Genomic DNA, 19266 nt, shown 5'->3' on the forward strand with positions numbered 1-19266 from the left:
CATGCTTGCTCTGCCCTGCCAATGACTAACCTAGAGCGACCCTACTCTCTGGGGGAGAAAAGAAGAAAAGCAAGCACTTCATTCGCCATTCAGTTCCTTCCTCTACTTCAGTTGTCCAGAGAAAGCGAGCAAAAGAGTGTATTTTTTGTGGTATGCTTTGCCTGTGGCCCCATAGTTAAGGGAACTCAAGATAAGGGACAGTATATACATTGAAATAAATAAACTTTTGTCCCCATAGTTAGAATGCTTTGTGGGGTTTTCTGTGCCATTCCCATAATCTTTGTAGCACTTTACAACATTAAAACACTTTAGTAGATTACATTTAAATAGGATGTTTAACTTTCAGTTGGTGAAAGAAGTGGTTTGTGTGTTTAAAATTAGCAAAATGTGTGGAACTGCACCATTTACTCCCCATTGTTGATAGCTTCTTGCTGTGCACTTCTACAGAAGAATCTATTAAAAAAAGAAAAGAAAAAAGCAAGCACCTCCCAGTCTTCCCACATGACTGCAGAGATCTTGTTTTTGAAATATTTGGGAAAATGATGGTAATTTGACAGCTGTTGGCAAATTATGACTTTTTAAAGGCAACCACTGTGTGTATGTACTTGATGCATACAGATACACATAAAGTTGCAGATTAAAAAGTCAACACTTACTTTCGTCATAGATAATACTGAGATTACACAGCTTTTGCCTGTGCGGAGTATGAAATCACTGTGTTAATCATAGTACTAACGTGGGAAGAATATTGACATTGTAATAACCCCAACCACAAACAGTGACTTCTTTCTGAAAAAAAAAGTGTGTTCTCTTCACTGGAATAGTAAAATAAGCTAATGGACTTCCTATAGAATTACTGAAGTCCTTATAATTTACAAAGTACAGTTCATAATAATGGTTATGTTCGGCTAGGTCTTCCTCTAATTCTTTATCAGCCATCTTACATGTATTACACTAAAAAGCTTGATTTTCAATATTAAGAAGATAGCTCATCTAGTTGTTAATGGTTATATTTGCTGTGCTCTAAGATGCAATGTAAAGACACATTCAATTTAGGACAAGTTCAAGTTGATAAATACATATTATGCAGCTCAGCACAGTGCAGATATATGGGTTTTGTGACACAGGAAGTAGCCAGACTAGTTTCACTCAGTTTTTGACTAGTAATTGCAATATCAGATCAAAGATACTATCTTGTGATTGTGAAGTACTCCTGAGATCAGTAAGTTGCTTGTTTTTCACAAATTGTATTTTTGTGAAAAGCATGCATCTACACTGTAATGTTTCCAGAGTCCTACAAGCATTTTAGATTTTAATTATTTTCTATACTATTATTGTGGATTGGATTTTTTTTTTGTTTTCTTCCTAACATTGGGGAATATCCTTTGAGAATTTGCTGCATTTCTTAGTAGATGGCACTGAGAAACACATCAATGTGTTTCAGAACCCTGTATCAGGAAGCCAGTGTTTTTATCACATTATCTTTTTGATACAATCTTTCTTGATAATTTTTTTTTTAATTACATCTGCAATCAGTATTTTCATATGGCTTTTCTGAACTTTTGTTAGCAGATTTGCAAATGACAAAAGCTGTTTTCCTTTTAAGGAAATTATTTATTTATGATGCAGCCAGGCTAACAAAACTTTGACCTGATCGTAAGCAGTTAAGAGTCCATCTGCTTCTCCTAATACTTATTATTGTCAGGCAAATTGAGTGCAATGTATTTCTGATGTTGCAACGAAATGAAATGTAATATGGCTTACTGCGTCATGAATTTCGGTTATTATTCTTGTCTAACACTGTTCCAATATATCTAGTTTAACAGAAAAAGTAAAATAGCAGGATCCTGAGATTGAAAGTGAAAACTGAGATTTACCTTCTAATTTGTTTGGACTTTTTCGGTTGGAGGTGGATTTTTGGGTTGTTTTTTGTGTTGGTTTTGGTTTTGGTGTTTTTTTTGCTAGCTGATGCTTAGTATCTCATAGGTACACTGGCTGTTCTGCCTTAGCATATGGTTGCCTCTCAGTGTTGATCAACAGACATACTTGCTCTAAATCGTCTCCTTGCCTGTACATTCACAGTTTCAGATTTTTATATCCTTTAAGAGACAATACTGTAACGTAGCTTAGCATAAAACGCCACTCACCTGTCTCTACTGGCCATCTGCTGCCTATGTGGGTCAATTGTGTTTCAATCAAATGGATCATGGATTGAATGGCTAAAATAAGTGCGGGTTTTCCACAAAAATTAAGCTGACTTGAATGGGAGCTTTGTGCCCTGAGGAGCCTCGTGTATGTGTGCACATGCATCCAGTGATGTTCAAGGACATGTTTTAATCATAATCACTTTAATCGCTAGGCAACATGACCAGAGCCCCATAATGAATTTAGTTACAGGGTTTTGTCACTAGACAATCAGTGTGCTGAAAATATGTGACTAATCAGAGCTGTAACTCCGGGATGGTAACATCTGTGGGTATGATGCTCGCTTGAACCATCTAGGCCTGCTGTTTGCTGTCTCCAAGCAACAAACTTTGTCTTTAAGCTTCCAGAAACTTCCAGATTTTTCTTTTTCTAAACATACGTTTTGAGACCCAAGGGCAAGGATTGTCTTTCATTGCTTGTGATTTCAGCATTGTGTTAGCAAGTTTTTGTTAGGTCAGCTGACAAATGGTCTAGTTTTCAGAAAGTCAGAGCTAAATAATAATTTAACAAATCACACAGTTCAGTGTACTCAGAAGTGTCAGTTTATGTTGTACTGCTTCATTTTGCCCTTAGCAAAATACTGATAGGTGACGGCTCAGTCGTGATTCTCGATCAGAGCTTTGCATTCCCAAAATGTATTTGGTCTCTCTGCAGTAGTTGGTATAGGACACAGTTATTCTCAAAAGCATGCAGCTGCCATTTCATTCTGGTGTGTATTATAAAGGAACGCATTTCAGAATAAGTGTGTTTTCCAAGCAGGAGGGAGCTGTTTGAGATTCATCATGGCTAGTTCAGCTGTGTAGTGCATGACAAAAACAAGACATGTCAACAGTTCCTAATGAGAAGATGTAAAGCCATTCATCACGTCAGAGGAAAATAGGGTAGGCGAGCTGGCAGCCTTCCTGCCAACTTACGTGGCTTCTTGCCAAGTGGGCAGCTGGAGGAGTTGGACCAGTCTCTCTTGGAAGAACCAGTACTGAATTCTTGAGAAATATTCCTCCTTTCGAGAAAGTTTCAGATACAACTTTTTACTTTGAGTCACTGTGAATTTTTGAGGGAATCCAAATTCTATTACTAAGTGTAATTTACAGTTTCGGAGTGGTGATTAATAAAAGTAGGAGCAACACCCTGTTTAGACAGTTTGGGAAAAATCCCGTTGCAATGTTGGATAAGCAGAAATAGGAAAACAAAACTTCTTTTTTTCATATTGCCTTTTATGAAGTAATATATTTTTCACTTCCACACACTTCACAAAATCAGCTGAAAAGACATTTAACTAGTGATTCTGTTCTAAAGTTATTTCAATCACAAAAGGATTGACTTTTCCAGAAAGTATTTTATATTCGTGAGAAAAATATATCAAGATAGTTAACCTTTGCTACACTTCTCTTTCTGTAGTTCAGAAGAGAATATATAAGTTCAATAAGGAGGCATACAAAAGTGATGATAACCTACCAACCTGACAGAATAAATTAGATAAAGTGCAGTAATGTTAGAAAGCGGAGAGGAGAAGATAAACACTCCTGTTTATGGAACTATAGCATTTAGTCTCTGGAATATGAATTTTTCTCTTAAATATTCAGCTAGCCAGAATTACAGTCAGTGAAGTAAAACATTCACTCCTTATTTTATACTTTTGGCTATAATTTAGGAAGACTGTTTGTTCAAGTACTCATTTTAATAATAGTCTGATCTGGTGCCGTAAACTCAACAAATAAATTGCTTAGTGTCAACTGAAAGTCAGTAGTTTACAAAAAATAAAACAAACCCACACTTTTTTCACAAGAGTGGCTGTGAAGCACTTTTCATGTCTGAGAAGTCTCTACTTAGCTACTACACCATGAAAGGACTGCTTACATTATAATCAGAGAAGAATGGTGTCTTGGCTGGTCTGATGCTGGGTGGCCAACTCAAAAGCCTGAAATTCCAAACCAGGGGTTCAGTTCACTGCAAGGGCAGAAAAGGTTCCTGAGGAGCTTTTCTCAGGAAGACCAAGGTATTCGTACTTAACGGTTTCAACACCTGCTTTACTCAAGTTGGGCAAGCGAGACTGCAGATACGAATCCCCTTTTTTGATTCATGTAGACCTACAGGAACAGACACACCTGGGTAGCAGACCTTGCAAACAAGGAAATGGTTTTTAAAAAAAAACCCCACACCGCTGTTATCTGTATTTATTTGCTGTTGTCTCCTTTAGATATACTTTTATACTGTAAACTTCTCCTGGCAATCATGTCGTTATATGGAGCGTTAGCATACAGAGCCTACTGTGGCATGTGCCCACTTAAAGCACTGTATGAAAAATAATGGTTCTGGCTTTCAAAAACATTTGAAAGGTGAGAAAAACACTCACATACAGAAAATGAAATGGTTTCAAGCACTAATCAACCAATAAAGCATAAAGGAATTCTACTCTGCATAGCAATTCTGCTGCAGCTAGCAAAGCAAGATCAGGGCTAACATTTTTGAACCATGTGTACCCACAACATTGTCACATTTGGAGTTTTGCGTTATAGATCTTCAGCCATAGGGTGAAGGTGCCTCTCCATGGTGGACTGTGTTACCAGACAGCATCCAGTAAGAGAGTACCCTAAAAGCCATAGTCAGCACCTTATGTGGTGGAGGCAACAGTGTACATTTATATCACAAAATAGTGGAGAAGCAGTCGGTTCTAAATCTTTACCGTTTTGTGGGAGAGAGCCTTGTCTTCCACGCAGCCTCAACTGTACTGAGGATGGATGCTTGCTTCACTGGTACCTGAAAATTGTTGCCTGTTATTTCTACTTTTTTCTTTTTTTTCCACTTCTTTTTCAATTATTGACTTGCAGCATTTGTTGCATACTTTTAGGAAATACCTTGACAGATTGTTTTAGCCTTTCTGGAAATAACAAGCTGCATGTAATTCAAAGGATTAGCAAATCAGAGCATCATAAGAATGGGTTACAGAAATGACCTGTGTTCTGTAATGCTTGCTTTTTAAATTATAATGAATGTGACTTTCTTGAGGCAATTAAGATATTCCTCAGTTTTGCTCTTTAAACCATACAAGAACACTAGTTCCCTAACCAAGGAACATTAATAAAGGGCAATTTTCAGGCGCAGGGTCTAGGTTCAGTTTGGGACTTTCAGCTGACCTGATGACTGTGTGATGGAGAGTGATAGAAGATTTTGGAGGGTTGAAAGAAGGAGCTGGGGGGCCTGTGGGCAGCTGTGAGCCAGGCTGCAACCTCAGGCCAACAGGCAGCATGCATACATGCACCGTTGTAGCGATCAGACACATCTTTCTTTCTTCAAAGGTATGGTGCTGCTTAGCAGTAAGGTTGGAAAATGGATGCGAAACAGGTGGTAAGCTATTTATTATAGATTAAGTGTTGACAGTGTGTTCTGTGCTGTCAAAACATAAAACCATGTTTCTTTCCCCATGGAGATTCCTCATAAATAGATGGACCAGTCAGACATAGAACTGTTCAGCAGTGCACAGCAGCAGTTTATTAAAAAAACGAAAAACAAAGCAAACAAACCAGCATTCTCTACATAACAGACAAACACAGGATCATAGGAGAATTGATACTTCAGATGGTTTTAATTGCTGGTTCTCAGCTGGCTTTCTGCCTGAACTAAGGAGTAGTTTAAATAAATAACATTATGTGTGCAGATTGCATGAAATGGTTTCATGTCTGTAATTCGTTATTTTCAAGAGATTACCTTTCTTTAAATTAACCCTCTTTTGAGGTGAAATTTAATATGCATTTTTTCGGACTGAAAGGTAATGTATCTTATGCCATATATAAAACCCAAATTTAGATAATCTAGCTTCAGTGGAGATAGTCTTCCAGATCTCTTTTTTATCAGCCACTGAAGAGTTTTCTGTAAGATTTAAATCTGCAAGATAGCTGAGAAACTTTTTGCAAGTAGGCGACTTTTTTAACCTGAAAATTGAAAACTGAAATTACAATATTCAGCTCCATGCAGTGAAAATTGTATGTCCTCAACTATGCTGAGAAGTGTTAACTTGCTTTTTAAAATGAGCCAACTCAGAATTTATACTGTTGTTGCCATGGGTTGGAGAGGATTGGTGCTGCAATGCCCGTGCACAACAATACTGACTACAGGTTTATGCATCAATGTTAAGATCAGCTCCTAGAAAGGGCCTTCAGTTTTGAATCTTCTGTTACTAGGATTCACTTCCATGTTGCAGAAAATTTAATGCAGAATAGTATAATTTGACCTCTTAGAATACGTACATCCTGAATATATGATCCTAATAGTTATGAAGATTGCTCTTTATTTTTCTTTAAAAAAGCAGTAGCTATATATGTACACGTTAAGTCATGCAGCAGTGCTGAGAAACTGCTGTTACAAATCAGAGCTTGTAATTCTCCCATTATACACAGACATTCAAATAAAGATGAAGAATCCTATATTTAATTCAGGGGGTTTTAATTATGTTGGGCCAGGAAAGGGGTCAAGATCCAAGTAAAAGCCAGACAACTCTGAAAAAATATTAAATTTCTTTACATTGGAGAAAAGCACTGCTTTTTCTAGAGCACCTATAATCTCAGCTGATGTAAGAACAGCTTTGTGATGCATTTTTTCCTCTGTCAATTTACCTTGGAGGCGTTGAACCCTCTTAATCCTATGCAAATCCTGTGCTGCCTATGTACAGTGTCTTCAGCTGATATTTGCTGCCATCTACCGTTTTAATTAGAAGACTTAATCAGTTTGGCAGAAGCATGTTCATGTTGGCAAAACCAGCAGGTTAGCTGATGTAGGAGAGAGGGGGAAAACAGTAGTGTAGCTGTTCTGTGAGGTTGCTGCAGTAAAACCTGTACCTGCGAGAGAGCCCCAGCAGTTTCATTTCGACACCAATCAAACCACCAAATGAGGGGTTTTTTTCCCCCCCCAAATAACTAAAAGAGTTCGTTGTTGCCTCAGCTCTATGAAAAACCACCTCAGCTCATTACAGAAGATTATTGTCAAATGTGTTTTACAGGACATTCCATTACGGCTTGGGTAGGAGGGGGAGAGCTGCTGAATTTCTCCCATTTTCTTCTTAATGTTACTTTTTTTTTAGGCTGGTACATTTAGAATGCGTTATTGTTTATTTTAAGTTAGCTCTTAGCTTTCAGTTTTTGTAAAGAACAAAAATTAAAATAGTCGTTGTTTTCTATTTTTCAGCTGTTTGTTGGTCTTGGATTTCCATATGAAGGGCCGGCTCCTTTAGAGGCTATTGCTAATGGATGTGCTTTTCTAAATTTAAGATTTAACCCACCAAAAAGTAGCAAAAACACAGAATTTTTCAAAGGCAAACCTACATTCCGAGAGGTAAGCTTTATCAATCTTGGTAATTTCTTTATTGAAAATGATTGTGGATTTCTTTTTAGGAACACAATATAGGAAAAATTGCATAAATGTTCACAGTTTATTGCAAAAGGTGTGCAACTGTCATTTTCTTTAGCCATTTATGGGATTATCAGTCCTTATTCTAATAGGATAATTAAAATTTTTTATTAACATACCGTTAAGCTTTACCTCTAGATTTGCCTATATGTACATTCTGCTAGTTCTTATTGATAGATCATAAACTGAAGCTTCACTTGAAAACCTGATGTTCTGCCCGGGAACAGATCATGTAATCTGATCGCTGATGTGTCATTTGAAAGCGGTTTTATTTTATCGAAGAAACAAACATTACTGTGTACTGTGCAGGAAGTAAATAGGTGTTTAAGTAAATTATAAAAATGCCATTTGTGGGTTGTTGTGTGTGTTTTGGGATATTTTTTTTCTCCACAAAAGACCTGCTCAAGGCACTGTTGAGCTAAGGTGTTAATGGTCACAGCCCACCATGTTTGTGGTTAAACACTGAAGATATTTGGAGAACTGACTCTTTAAGAGAACAGGAAAACCAAACCTCAAGCTTTCAAAACAGCCAGTGTGTTTAGACTCTAGGAAGAGAAAAATGAGGCTAAGTAAACTAGCCCCTCATCCTGGCACTGGCTTTGGAATATTTTTCTTCTTCGGTGTAGGTAAAATTCAGCCTATACCACTTGCAAGCATTTGACAGTCACGTAGCCATTTCTGACATTAGCACTTTTGCCTGGCTTGTTCATGGTGTATATATGTATTTTCTTTACGTACTTACCTGGAGGGAAAGCTCTCTGGTAACACTTAGATGATGAGAACTTTGCACAGCCATATTTCCCAGTTCAGGTTATGCTTGGGCTATATAAATTGCATACTGAGCAGCACCAGCTAGTTGATAAACAAAAGACAGTTTCCCATTTTAAACTGGGAACATAAATTCCTTATGATTTTATGATCCAGGACTGTAATTGCCTTTGAGCTTGTACGGGACAAGAGTTCAAACTCGCCCCTTCTTGCAGCTTGTGTTGCTAACAAAGGAGATAGCAATAAGGGAAAAAAAGTCTGTTTAAACTTTCTCCTTGGGCTTGGCACCTTTCAAAGCTTTCCTTCTGTGGGTCACTTGACTGTTTGTCTTGTTTCCCGTTGTTCTGTGCCCAGGCACTATAACTGGTCAGGCTCAGTAAATAATCTGGACCCACTTAACTCTTTAACAGGAATTTTAGTCCGTGGAATGCCGTGCTAAATCCCGCTGGCATGTGTTGGCACTAACAGAAATCTGTGCACCTGACTTGCACAGAAAAATAATCCCTATTGACTGCTTTAATACAAAATAGTATAATGAACATTCATCACGAATGTTGCTGCATCCACATGCTCTGCTGACCTATCCTAAGAGTAACCTTTTCTCTAACTGGTTTTCACAACTGCATTTAGATCCGATTGCTAGTAATCCATGTGCTGCTGCTTTGGGATTAAGAAAGTCCTTAAATCCTTCTCTCTGTTTTTTCCAAGTGTTGAAGGAGAACAAAAAAAGCTTGTGTTGTTCTGTGAATTGATTATCCATAGACCAATTTGAAGATTAAGTCTGTGTTTAGTACTTTTGTAAAGTAACCATTGCAAGTCACTATTTCTTTCTTGTTCTAGGTAGAATTGGGGGGGGGGGGGGGGGAGTTAACTGTTTCCCCTCTATCCCCAAGATGGGGTCCTGTAGTGAAGACTGTACAAAAACTGGAAATGACAATTTTCATTTTAGATCAGCAGTTATTTTGTCTTGGGACATGGTTTTGCTGGGGGAAAGAGCCAGGAAAAAAAAGGAAAAATCACTTTCAAGCAGCTTGTTTTGTACCAGTATTTGTACCAAGATTTCTTCTCCATTCTGTGCACCACTGCCCCCCTCCCCCCCCCCGAAAGAAAACATTGTATGTGAAATCTAGTTGAAATGTGTACTTGGTGGGTGTGGTTTCTTTCGTTTTCTACTTTTTAGGAAGGAAAAAAAAAAAAAGACCTGAAATTAGAAATTAATTCCAAATCTATTTATAAGAATTCATATAGATTTTAATTATAGACGGAGTATCTCCTGAATTATCTAAAACATATAAGCCTCAGCTAATTAAAGCATTTCAGTATTAGGTAATAGTCTTAATATTTTTTAAGAGTATAGATGTAGAATAACTGGTGCAATAAAAATATGTTGCTAGTTACTCTTAATACTTAAAACAGCTACTAGTCTGAGAAGTTTAGTTGTTGGCCTTCCAGATCAGATCTGGCTTTAATGTTGCCGTCTGTCTGTCTGAGATGGTAGAGAAAGAGTGGTCTAAGGCATAATTCCTAAAGCTTTGTGGAATTTAAAACACTGTTTTATGTTCATATTTTTAAAAGTGCAGTAGAAGGTTTTTTGTTGTTACTGAAAGCAATAGGAATGTAGCTTCTGCCATCTGAAGTCCAGACATAAGTGCCCTGGGAACTCCATCTTGATAACCCACTTTTTAAGTACATATAGTTTTAGTGGCAGTAGAAATACTATTGAAAAAAGGTTAGAAAATGTCAGTCTTTGAGAAGCATTGGACTTTTTGGAGGAATTTAAAATATGCTGATGGGAGCACAGTGCAGTGGGCTGCAAGTGAATGTAGGCAGCTACGGAAGCTGTCTGTGTGCAGAAGCATCCTGAGCTACTGGCCCAGCAGCTGCAGTCTTCCAGTCCGTCCGTGAGCTCTCACCACCACGCTGCCCTGCAGCCAAAGGTGGGAGCCTGCACAGGGTCCCCTGGAGCATTGGTCTCAGAGCACAGAGTTATGCTAGCTGATCCCATATGTAACTATAAGACTGGCTTCTCTTGTCCACAAGCAAAATGCAATAGGCAAAATTTTTTAAAAGTAATTTCTTGCATTCACTTGAGGAAGAGACCAAGTACAGTATAGGCCTAGTGCAGGAGAAGGTTCTTTCCAACAGACGCTGTTTCCTACTTTGGGTCTTTTGCATTGTCTAAATTTTTCTTTGTATCACGCATGAAGAGGCAGCTGTTTAAAAATTGTCTGTGAATAATCTATCCTGTAGGGGGTTTTTATATTTATTTTAAAAGCAATTGTCTTCTGAGGCTAGTGTGAAACACTCCCCTCTCTTCTTCAGCTTTTGCTTCCTCTCAGTGTGTTCATTTGCATGTTCCTCTCACTCCTGTGCGACCTGTCACAAAAATTACTTTTAGTGCTGTCCTGCTAGTTCTGACAGCAATCTCTGATACAACTTTTGTTAGTTATCTACTTGGGTATTTATTGAATTTGTTTTCTGAGAAAGTGGTGAGCAAAATATCAGTTAACACTGTTATTGAGGTCAAATTACTCTTGTACTGTCAGCAGTGAGAGTCAGAATTCATCCTAAGTGATAGAAATGATTCTTTATTCACTGCTACTCACAGAAGCTTGGAAATGTTTGAAATTTGAAGGAGAGATGGGGTGAGGACATTGTCTGAAGGTGAGACAGGGTGAGGATGACATCTCTTGAAGCCAGTAATGCAAGTCTAACCAGGACTGGTAGCAATTACGGGTTGTGAAAACTGAGGGTTGCTCTGTGAATGAACTGTGGGGAAGCAGGGTCACGTTGTAAAAGTAATTTCAGTAAGCATCAAGTCTTCTGTGATGTGGGTCATGATGAGGATCAAAGCCACAAATTAGAGGTGCACAAATGTTACTTGTGATCTGCGTTATTATCTGATTTTCAGTTTTCCAACTAAATTCACTCTCTAAATTTAAACACAGAAAATCTGAAAGATAACTCAGAAGGAATGACGCTGACTGTTAGATTCTAGCTGAATTCTGCCGTTATCCTAGTGCATTTCATCCAAAAAGCCTGATGAAGAGAGTGAGAGGGAAGGATATCTTGACACATTAATTTTTACCAATATCATTTCTTCCTTTCAGTTGACATCTCAGCACCCCTATGCTGAAGTTTACATTGGGAAGCCCCATGTCTGGACTGTAGACATCAACGATCTTTCTGAAGTTGAGAAGGCTGTGAAATCGATATTGAATCAAAAGGTGAGAAATGTATCCTCAATTTGTCATCAACACTTGAGTCTGTATTGTGTACTGCATGTAGAGTGCTTCCTGATGTTAGTCTAATTAAAGCGGAGTGCTGCACTTTGATAGGATATTGGGGGAAAAAAAATTGTTATTATATATCTGTGATATCTGATTATCATGTTTTAGTACTAGATATGTCAGGTTTTTACCTGAAAAAAATGAGTGTGAGTGAATTTGTATAGAAATGTGAATTTCATATGTAAATTATACAGCAAGCTATATTTTCTGTGCATTCAGTGAGGAAGTTTCCTTGCTGATTCTTAGAGCATTGTGGGCTGTCCAAACACATGCTCAACTCTTTTGACTGGTTTTGTAGCCTTGATGTAACTGCCACCGAAGTGCTTGTGTGGAATTGTAATGAGGGCACTTCAAGGGGGGGAAAAAAAAGTTTGAAGTAATTTTCAAAGGTATCACATTCTTTTTTGTCATAATGTTTTCTTTTTCACTTCAACTCCAGAACTGAAGCTTAGTTAAAACAGGAGCTCTGGAATCCCATAGGGTCTCAGACTAGCTTTGTGTCTATTACTTTGCAGTATACCCCGAGTTTCCTTAAAGATAATCACTGAGCAACTTTATTGCCTTTACAAAGGAGCAAAAATCAGCTTAAACTGCTGATGGTTTTGTGAAATTGTGATTTGTTAATGAGTTTATTTGCATTTATTGTTGCTACTTAAGCTATAATGTAGTATTTGGACTACAAGCTGCTACCGCACAGAGCATCACAAAGTTCATTTAAACAAAAAAAACTTTAACCTTAACACACTATGTTTCCACAGATTGACCCTTATTTGCCCTATGAATTTACATGTGAGGGAATGCTTCAGAGGATGAATGCGTTTATTGAAAGACAGGTATGAACTTTTATTGTGGATGACTCTTGTTTTATGTTGGAAAGGGAGGACCCTGTCCATTTTAAAGCTTCTCAGTGTTGTTGCTGTTGAAGTAGAAATAGTAGCTGTGCAGTCCTTGGCGTTATATCAAAGCAGAAAGGCAAAGTAATTTTTCAGTGTATATGTGACTTCTTTAACTGTGTACACACAAAAAATCTCTGGATCATGAAGTATCATGTAAATACAGAGATACTTTTGTGGTAGAATTGCACTTAGGCTAAAGCCTCTGGGCAGATTTTCAAGTACTTCGTTTCAATCGATAAAGCTTTAAATGGTTTGGAAACCAGTTACTTAAAGGACTTTCGGTCCCCATGCATTATTGCCAGCTGAGAGCAGCAGAAGATATTGAGTTGGAGTAATAAACTGCAGAGATGTACATGGGATCCTGATTCCTAGAAACTGTACGTTTGCTTGGACTTCTCCCCAAGGCCAGATCTGTTGCAGCAGACAGCTCTGCCTCTTGTTCTGGCTGCTGCAGAAGAGAGAGAGGAATAACCTGTATCTCTGATATGCCAGTTAATTTCCAGGATTTCTTTCAAAAGCACTGGACATGCTCCTGTGTATTTCTGAAAGTGGACGGTATTAAAGACAGTAATAAAGAATAACACAGCTTCAGGTCAGAAGTGTAGTTAACATAACATAGCTATTTCCAGTTTCCTGCCAATAAACACTTTAAGCTTTTTGCTGCTGTATTGATGACACAGCCTGTAAAAGTATCTCTGCTTCTTTTGATTCTTCTACCTGAGTTAGCTATAATTGAGAGGTTTTGCCAATACAGGAAGAAATGGACCTCAGTGTAAGGGGAAAAAAAGAGACAACCTAGAGAGAGCATCCATGGGGCAAACCTGTCTCTCCACTCTGGACCTCCCCGAAGGGCTAAGCCCTGGCCGGTACCGTGTGCTTCTCAGAAATAAGTAGAGACTTGTAATTTTGTTCATTGCTTTGACTAATTGTCAAAAGCCATTATTGTTTCACAGCCCCCAGGATGCTCAAGCATCATTATTAACTGCATGGGCTTAGCAGTGTGCCTGAGTAACATGTCAGATGAAGCAAAAATAAAGGTTGAGGTCTTATTTTGAAGAGTTTGTGGTGGGAGGCAGGCAGAACAGAGAAAGCAGCACAAGCTTGGAACAGGAACAAAGATGTATGGAGTTGATCTGGTTCAGAGGTTGTGGGGTGCATTAACAACAAGAGTGTGGTCTTCAAGGGATGTTTGAATGTGAAGAGGATGGGGCCAGATACACTCACCCACAGGTCAGCCTATGGGACAGTGAAACTGTAGGATTTAAAGGAGTTGTCTGGAGTTCCCCTTTTGGGGCCTTGGCTCAGGGTCAGGAGGGAGGACAGCGTTCACAAGAAAGGTTTAGTGAATTCTCCCAATCTTCAGATCCAACAGCTGGGCTGAAGGTCTTTAGGGTCTGAAGTAAGAGAACTACTGTGAGCTGTGGTTTCACATTTAGCAGTGACACCTTCAGCTGGATTAAAACAGCTTTCACTCCAAGCTACTCCTTCCTGCCAGCGCACTGCCTCTGCCAGCGGCCTAGCGTGGCTGTTAGGTGCGTCTGTGCCATCTGGTGAATCCATCCCTTGATCCAGTTTGCTCTGTGGCTGCACAAACAGTTGTGTCAGCTCTGCAAAGCTGCAGCGTAGGGTGGGAACCAAAGGGTGGGACTGCTTAAATTGGCACTGCCATCAAAGGAGCAACCAGGCGACTGCAGCCGAAGCAGCTGCGGGATTCCCTGTTGCAAACTTGGGAGCTGTTGGATGAGGCAGGCCGGGCTGGTGGAACAGACACGCTGACTTTGAAAGATGTGGTCAAGCAGAGTATTTGGTAACCCAGCAGAAAGTGTTTTTGGCAGGGCTCTACTATGTTAGCAAACTGACTTGGCTCAGCAGAGGGTCAGCTGAGCACCAGAGCTTGGCGAAGGGAGTGAAGTGAGGACATTCATCCAAGAGCAAGAAAAGCCAGAGGGAGGAGGACACCTCCTTTGATGGCAGGGCTAAGCCTGTCTCACCTTGAAATTGTGGTTATAGGTAAAACAAACATAAATGCAGTCTCTGGTGAAGCTTAACCTTCTGTTTTACATAACATCTTTTCTTTATTTTACCCTTATGCATGTAGGGTTGTGGGGCAAGATAGACTGGGCTGAAGATACCAAATTTAGGTTGCTTTTGATGGTTGATAGGAAAACTAGCCAGAGACAGCAAACTGAAACACGGCCCTGTGTGCTGGTACCTGTGAAGGTGATGTACTCTGAGACATGCTTCAAGGTGGCATAAGCTGAGGAAGGGTTCCCACCAAGCTAGAAAATGGGAGGCTGTGCCCAGTTTTGGGGAAGAATTTTCAACTAAGAGATGTTAAAATCTGAAGCCCCCAGCAAATGGTGAAGCCTCAGAAGTGATTCGCTGTCTTTGAAAAACTTTGTCTTCCGTCTGCACTAGCTGTGAATCCAATCCGATATTACAGTATTCTATTGTATATATTACATTAGTATATATTACAGTATTATATAGCATATATTACAGTATTGGATTGGATTTTGAACCTGTATAGATTTCCTCCTGCATCTAGTATTTTAAATATTGATTTATAAAAGGACAGAATAAGCAGGGCACTTCAGTCCAAATAGCAAAATGACCTTTTTGAAACAACCTCATTAAAAAGTACCTCCAACCATCTATTGTTAACCTGATTTTTTAGATGCTGTTAAAATTATTCTGCCATAAATATGCTCTAAAATTACTCAGGTTTTTTTCAAATGTGGCACGAGGGAATGGCTTAGGGGAAGTTCAGAATGGATATTGGGAAAAAGTTCTTCACTGAGAGGGTAGTCAAGCACTGGAACAAGCTCCCCAGAGAAGTGGTCATGGCCCCAAGCCTGTCAGTGTTCAACAAGCATTTGGACAACGCTCTTAGATATATGGTTTAGCTTTTAGGTTGCCCTGTGTGGAGTCAGGAGTTGGACTCTGTGATCTTCGTGGGTCCCTTCTAACTCAGGATATTCTGTGATTCATGACTGTATAATATTAAATTTATGGTTAGACCTGGGACTATGAAAACTTCCTCCTTCAGCAGAGGAAATCTAAACAGAGAAAAAAACCCACCAAACTGATGTTGAGAACTGGTAAATGATTTGAGGTCTTAGCTTCATTAAAATTTCAAGTAGTTCAGCCTTTCTAAGCTTTGGGTCACAGTGTAGGACCTGTTCATACAAGTATTAGTTTTGTCAGGAGAAAGCAAACCATGATGGCCTGGGCCCAAATTTTTTGATCACCTTCTGATGAGAGTTGCCAAATGTTAAGATAATGGCTGAGTATTGTGGAATGTTATATATGTGATTAAAATTTTCTCTTTGCTTTTTCTCATTTTAAATGTCAAGACTGTGAGAAATTGTCTTTGAATAGTTTTCACTAGCAGGTGTGTTTAGATATCGTTTCTTCCTTCCCTCTTTCCACTGTGGTGACACTTGGCTGCGTGCATTATTTGTAGCCATTTTTTTTCAGTGTTGGGAGAGCACTTTTACTAGCAGTTCAACCAAGAAGAGCAAACAAACTCTTTGAATCCTGGTTGCTTTATGGAAATCTTCAGTCTTTTATGAGTTCAGCTCACTCCATAGCGCTGCGAGTCCCCGATCCTTTCCACATGGCTCTCCACACGGGCCACTTGAGACATTTCTCGCCTACAGGGTAACTGGCCTCTGAAATTCTTCTCCTGCCAGAACTTCCTCCTGATATTTGTGCTGTTACGAAAATAGTTCTGCTAGCAGGAGTCACTGAGAAAGCCAAAATGAGTTGGGTGTGTGGAAGTAAAGAGACTAGCTAGAGTTGCTTATGATAAATTAAAAAAGGTAAAGGTAGGGAAGAAGCTTCTTTGGGAAGAATGATACTACCACATTTCAAGTAGCAATCAAAGGTCGTAATTCCCTCATGCTAAAACAAAAATATTCTTTTTGAATGTACTTAAATTATTGATTTTAATACAACTGAAATGAGCTGCAAAATGAGTGTTTCGGTGATAATAACCACTTATTTTACTAATGGGGAAAATTGCTGTCCAGGGACTGGATGCATCATAATAAAATATGATCTGTCACTGCAGGATTTCTGTCACGGGCAGGTGATGTGGCCCCCGTTAAGTGCCCTTCAAGTAAAAATTGCTGAACCTGGAAAATCCTGTAAACAGGTTTGTCAGGAAAGCCATCTCATCTGTGAGCCTTCCTTCTTCCAGCATCTTAACAAGGACAAAGCTCTGCTTAGGTAAGTACTTAAAAGCATAAACATGTTATTTGGTCTCTTTTGGTTGCACTGGTTTTTACCACACATGAAGTTTCGGGTATGAATTCTGTGAGAAGGGAAGGTAGGGAGAGAAGTACTGTCTGTTTGGCTGCAGCAAGCTGTGAGGTTAGCTGTCAGTACTTTGTAGCAGTGGATGGTAGAAGTAACTGCTGGGCTGAGAGCACCGTTCCACATAGCATGTGTTTTTGCAATGAGGAGTACAGCACCGAGGCCAAGAATTTACATCGCTTCCTTCCCCTCTCCATCTTCTATGTGTGTGCACCGTACAGTGCCCTTTGATGTTGGGTTGCTTGCACTGCGCAAAGATGCTTGTGCTGCAGGGATCGCAGATGCCAGGACTATAACTGCATTTGGATGGACCCTTTGCAGCCCTGGCTGAGCAGGTGCACTATTCCATAGCTTTTGCCATATCCTGTTGAGAGTTAGTGAACTTGCATGACTCTTAACGCTAACCCTAACTTTGCTCAGTCAGCTGGGTCAGAAACGAAATGCATTTCATTGCAGTAAATAGAACTCTGTACACATTGTGTGTTTTCTATCAGTTGTTCATATGATTTTAAATATAGCACTTATAAAGTGTTGCTTTTATTTATTGAGCTCCCTCTTTGGTCACGATTAACATCCATACTGAAACATCTGTATTCATTGGCAATTAGCAATTACTGTTTCTGCAAACCTTTTGTCGGTATTGTCCTAGGTAAAGAATTGCAAACCCTTGTACATTAGAGGTATTAGTACCAATTTATAAAGCTTACCAGCTATGCATTAAGGAAATTAATGTTGCTTTCAGGTGCTGTCTCTTTGGGAATATGTCTGTCTTCCTTTCAGAATGAAAACAAAGCACTCAAAGCTGGGCTCCAACAAATGGCTGCTAGGGAATCTGCTTTCTAGGTTTTCTGTCTCCACTTTTTGCTAAATTAAATTGTAGAAGGTTTTTATTTTTGTATTTTGTTTGAAAAGTTGTAATTTCCAGTGGAGTTCAGAAGCAGCTTCTATAAAAACTTTGTCAGGCTTCTTTTCTAGCTGTCTAGACAAAATTATAATTCTGTGGGAAAAAAATCTGTTAAATGCTGAAAGCTACCAACGGTTCCAGAATAAGTGAAAAACAAGCCTCTGCTGGAATTGCTACCCTCGTGCTTAAACTTTGTGGTCAGAAAATGGCAACTCGAATTTTTCTTTTTTCAGCTAGCTAGCGCTAGCTGTTTCCTCAGAGCAGCGGGTCCTGCTCTGACCGGCTTCCGCTGTAACACAGCAGCGTCGCCTCATCCTCGCAGTTTGGCTGACCGCACCTCGAGCTACCCAGGGCTGCCTGGCATGGTGGGGCTTGCCTGGGGGAGATCCCTGCTGAAATCAATGAGAATATCTCCTGATTTCAGATTCTTTGGTTTTGTCTTACTAGAAATCCATGGTGTATTTAAATATTGCACTTTGGGGAACAGTCAAAAGCATTTTTTTCCTTTTTAACTTATTTCATTAATCTTTAGAAAACGGAGTAAAGCTGAAAAGGCTGTGCTGCCCTCTGCAGAGAGAATCTGCGCAGGCGAAAAGAAATGAGAGTCGTGTTCTGGAAATCTGCAATTCTAAATGTACTTGGTTTAGGATGTAATACAGCATTTTATTTTATTTTTAGCGAGAAAGGTTGAAAACTGTACCTAACTCCTGTAAACTCCACTGTGATTTAGATCCTGTGCTTTGCTTTTTAGACATAATATCGAATGTCTCACCATGGAGTCTGCAAATGATATTCTGGTCCCCTCTTTTGATGGAAGAAGGAAGCACTGTGTTTTCCAAGGTGACCTCTTATTGTTCAGCTGTGCCGGATCCCACCCAACCCACAGAAGAATCTGCCCCTGCAGAGACTATATTAAGGGGCAGGTTGCGCTTTGTAAAGACTGCCTATAGCAGCAGCAGAGCTTCTTTTGAGTTGAGGACAAAATGTAAGTAGTTTTGAGAGGAGCTACTTATTACTTCCTGCACTTTTGTCCAGGTTTTTCGCTGCAGGCAGAGCTATCATTGCTGGGCAGAATTATCTACTAAGAGAGGAGGGATTCATAACAAACAGCTAACTGATCTTTTTTTCCTATAAGAACATTTGCAGTGTAACTCTTCAGATTCCTTCATCTGTTTGCGAAGAGAAATGAGTTTCATGTTCTACAGTGATTTGAAGATGACTGCACAGAATAGTTTGTAGAAAATTCCCAGACCCATCAAACTTCTTTTTTTGTTGTTTGGGTGAAGTGTTTTCTATTTTTTTTTAATGAGTTAGGACATCCCCCATCATGGTTAGCTAAAGGAACTCAACTTCATTCCAGTAGAAAATTGAAAAAAGTGTGCTTGAGGGAGGAGGGTGCAGGGGAGGGAGGACTAACATTTTGTTCTAGGTGCACTGTTTTGGGTACTGCTTTAGCTTGAATGGCTATGAAGTGGTTTACTTC

General features: G+C 39.3%; 1 protein-coding gene across 1 annotated transcript in view; it reads left to right on the plus strand.

The window, feature by feature from the left end:
* MGAT5 (alpha-1,6-mannosylglycoprotein 6-beta-N-acetylglucosaminyltransferase) overlaps positions 1–18733 on the plus strand; it is an 86264-nt gene extending 67531 nt beyond the window's left edge. The window contains exons 13-17 of the mRNA XM_050900092.1: positions 7384–7530; positions 11484–11600; positions 12422–12496; positions 16635–16792; positions 18535–18733. Coding sequence (XP_050756049.1) covers positions 7384–7530; positions 11484–11600; positions 12422–12496; positions 16635–16792; positions 18535–18733 — 696 coding nt within the window. The remainder of the gene's footprint in view (positions 1–7383; positions 7531–11483; positions 11601–12421; positions 12497–16634; positions 16793–18534) is intronic.
* The last annotated feature ends 533 nt before the right edge of the window (positions 18734–19266 follow it).

This window comes from Gymnogyps californianus, chromosome 7 (assembly GCF_018139145.2).
Source record: "Gymnogyps californianus isolate 813 chromosome 7, ASM1813914v2, whole genome shotgun sequence".
In the NCBI taxonomy this organism is placed as follows: Eukaryota; Metazoa; Chordata; class Aves; order Accipitriformes; family Cathartidae; genus Gymnogyps; species Gymnogyps californianus.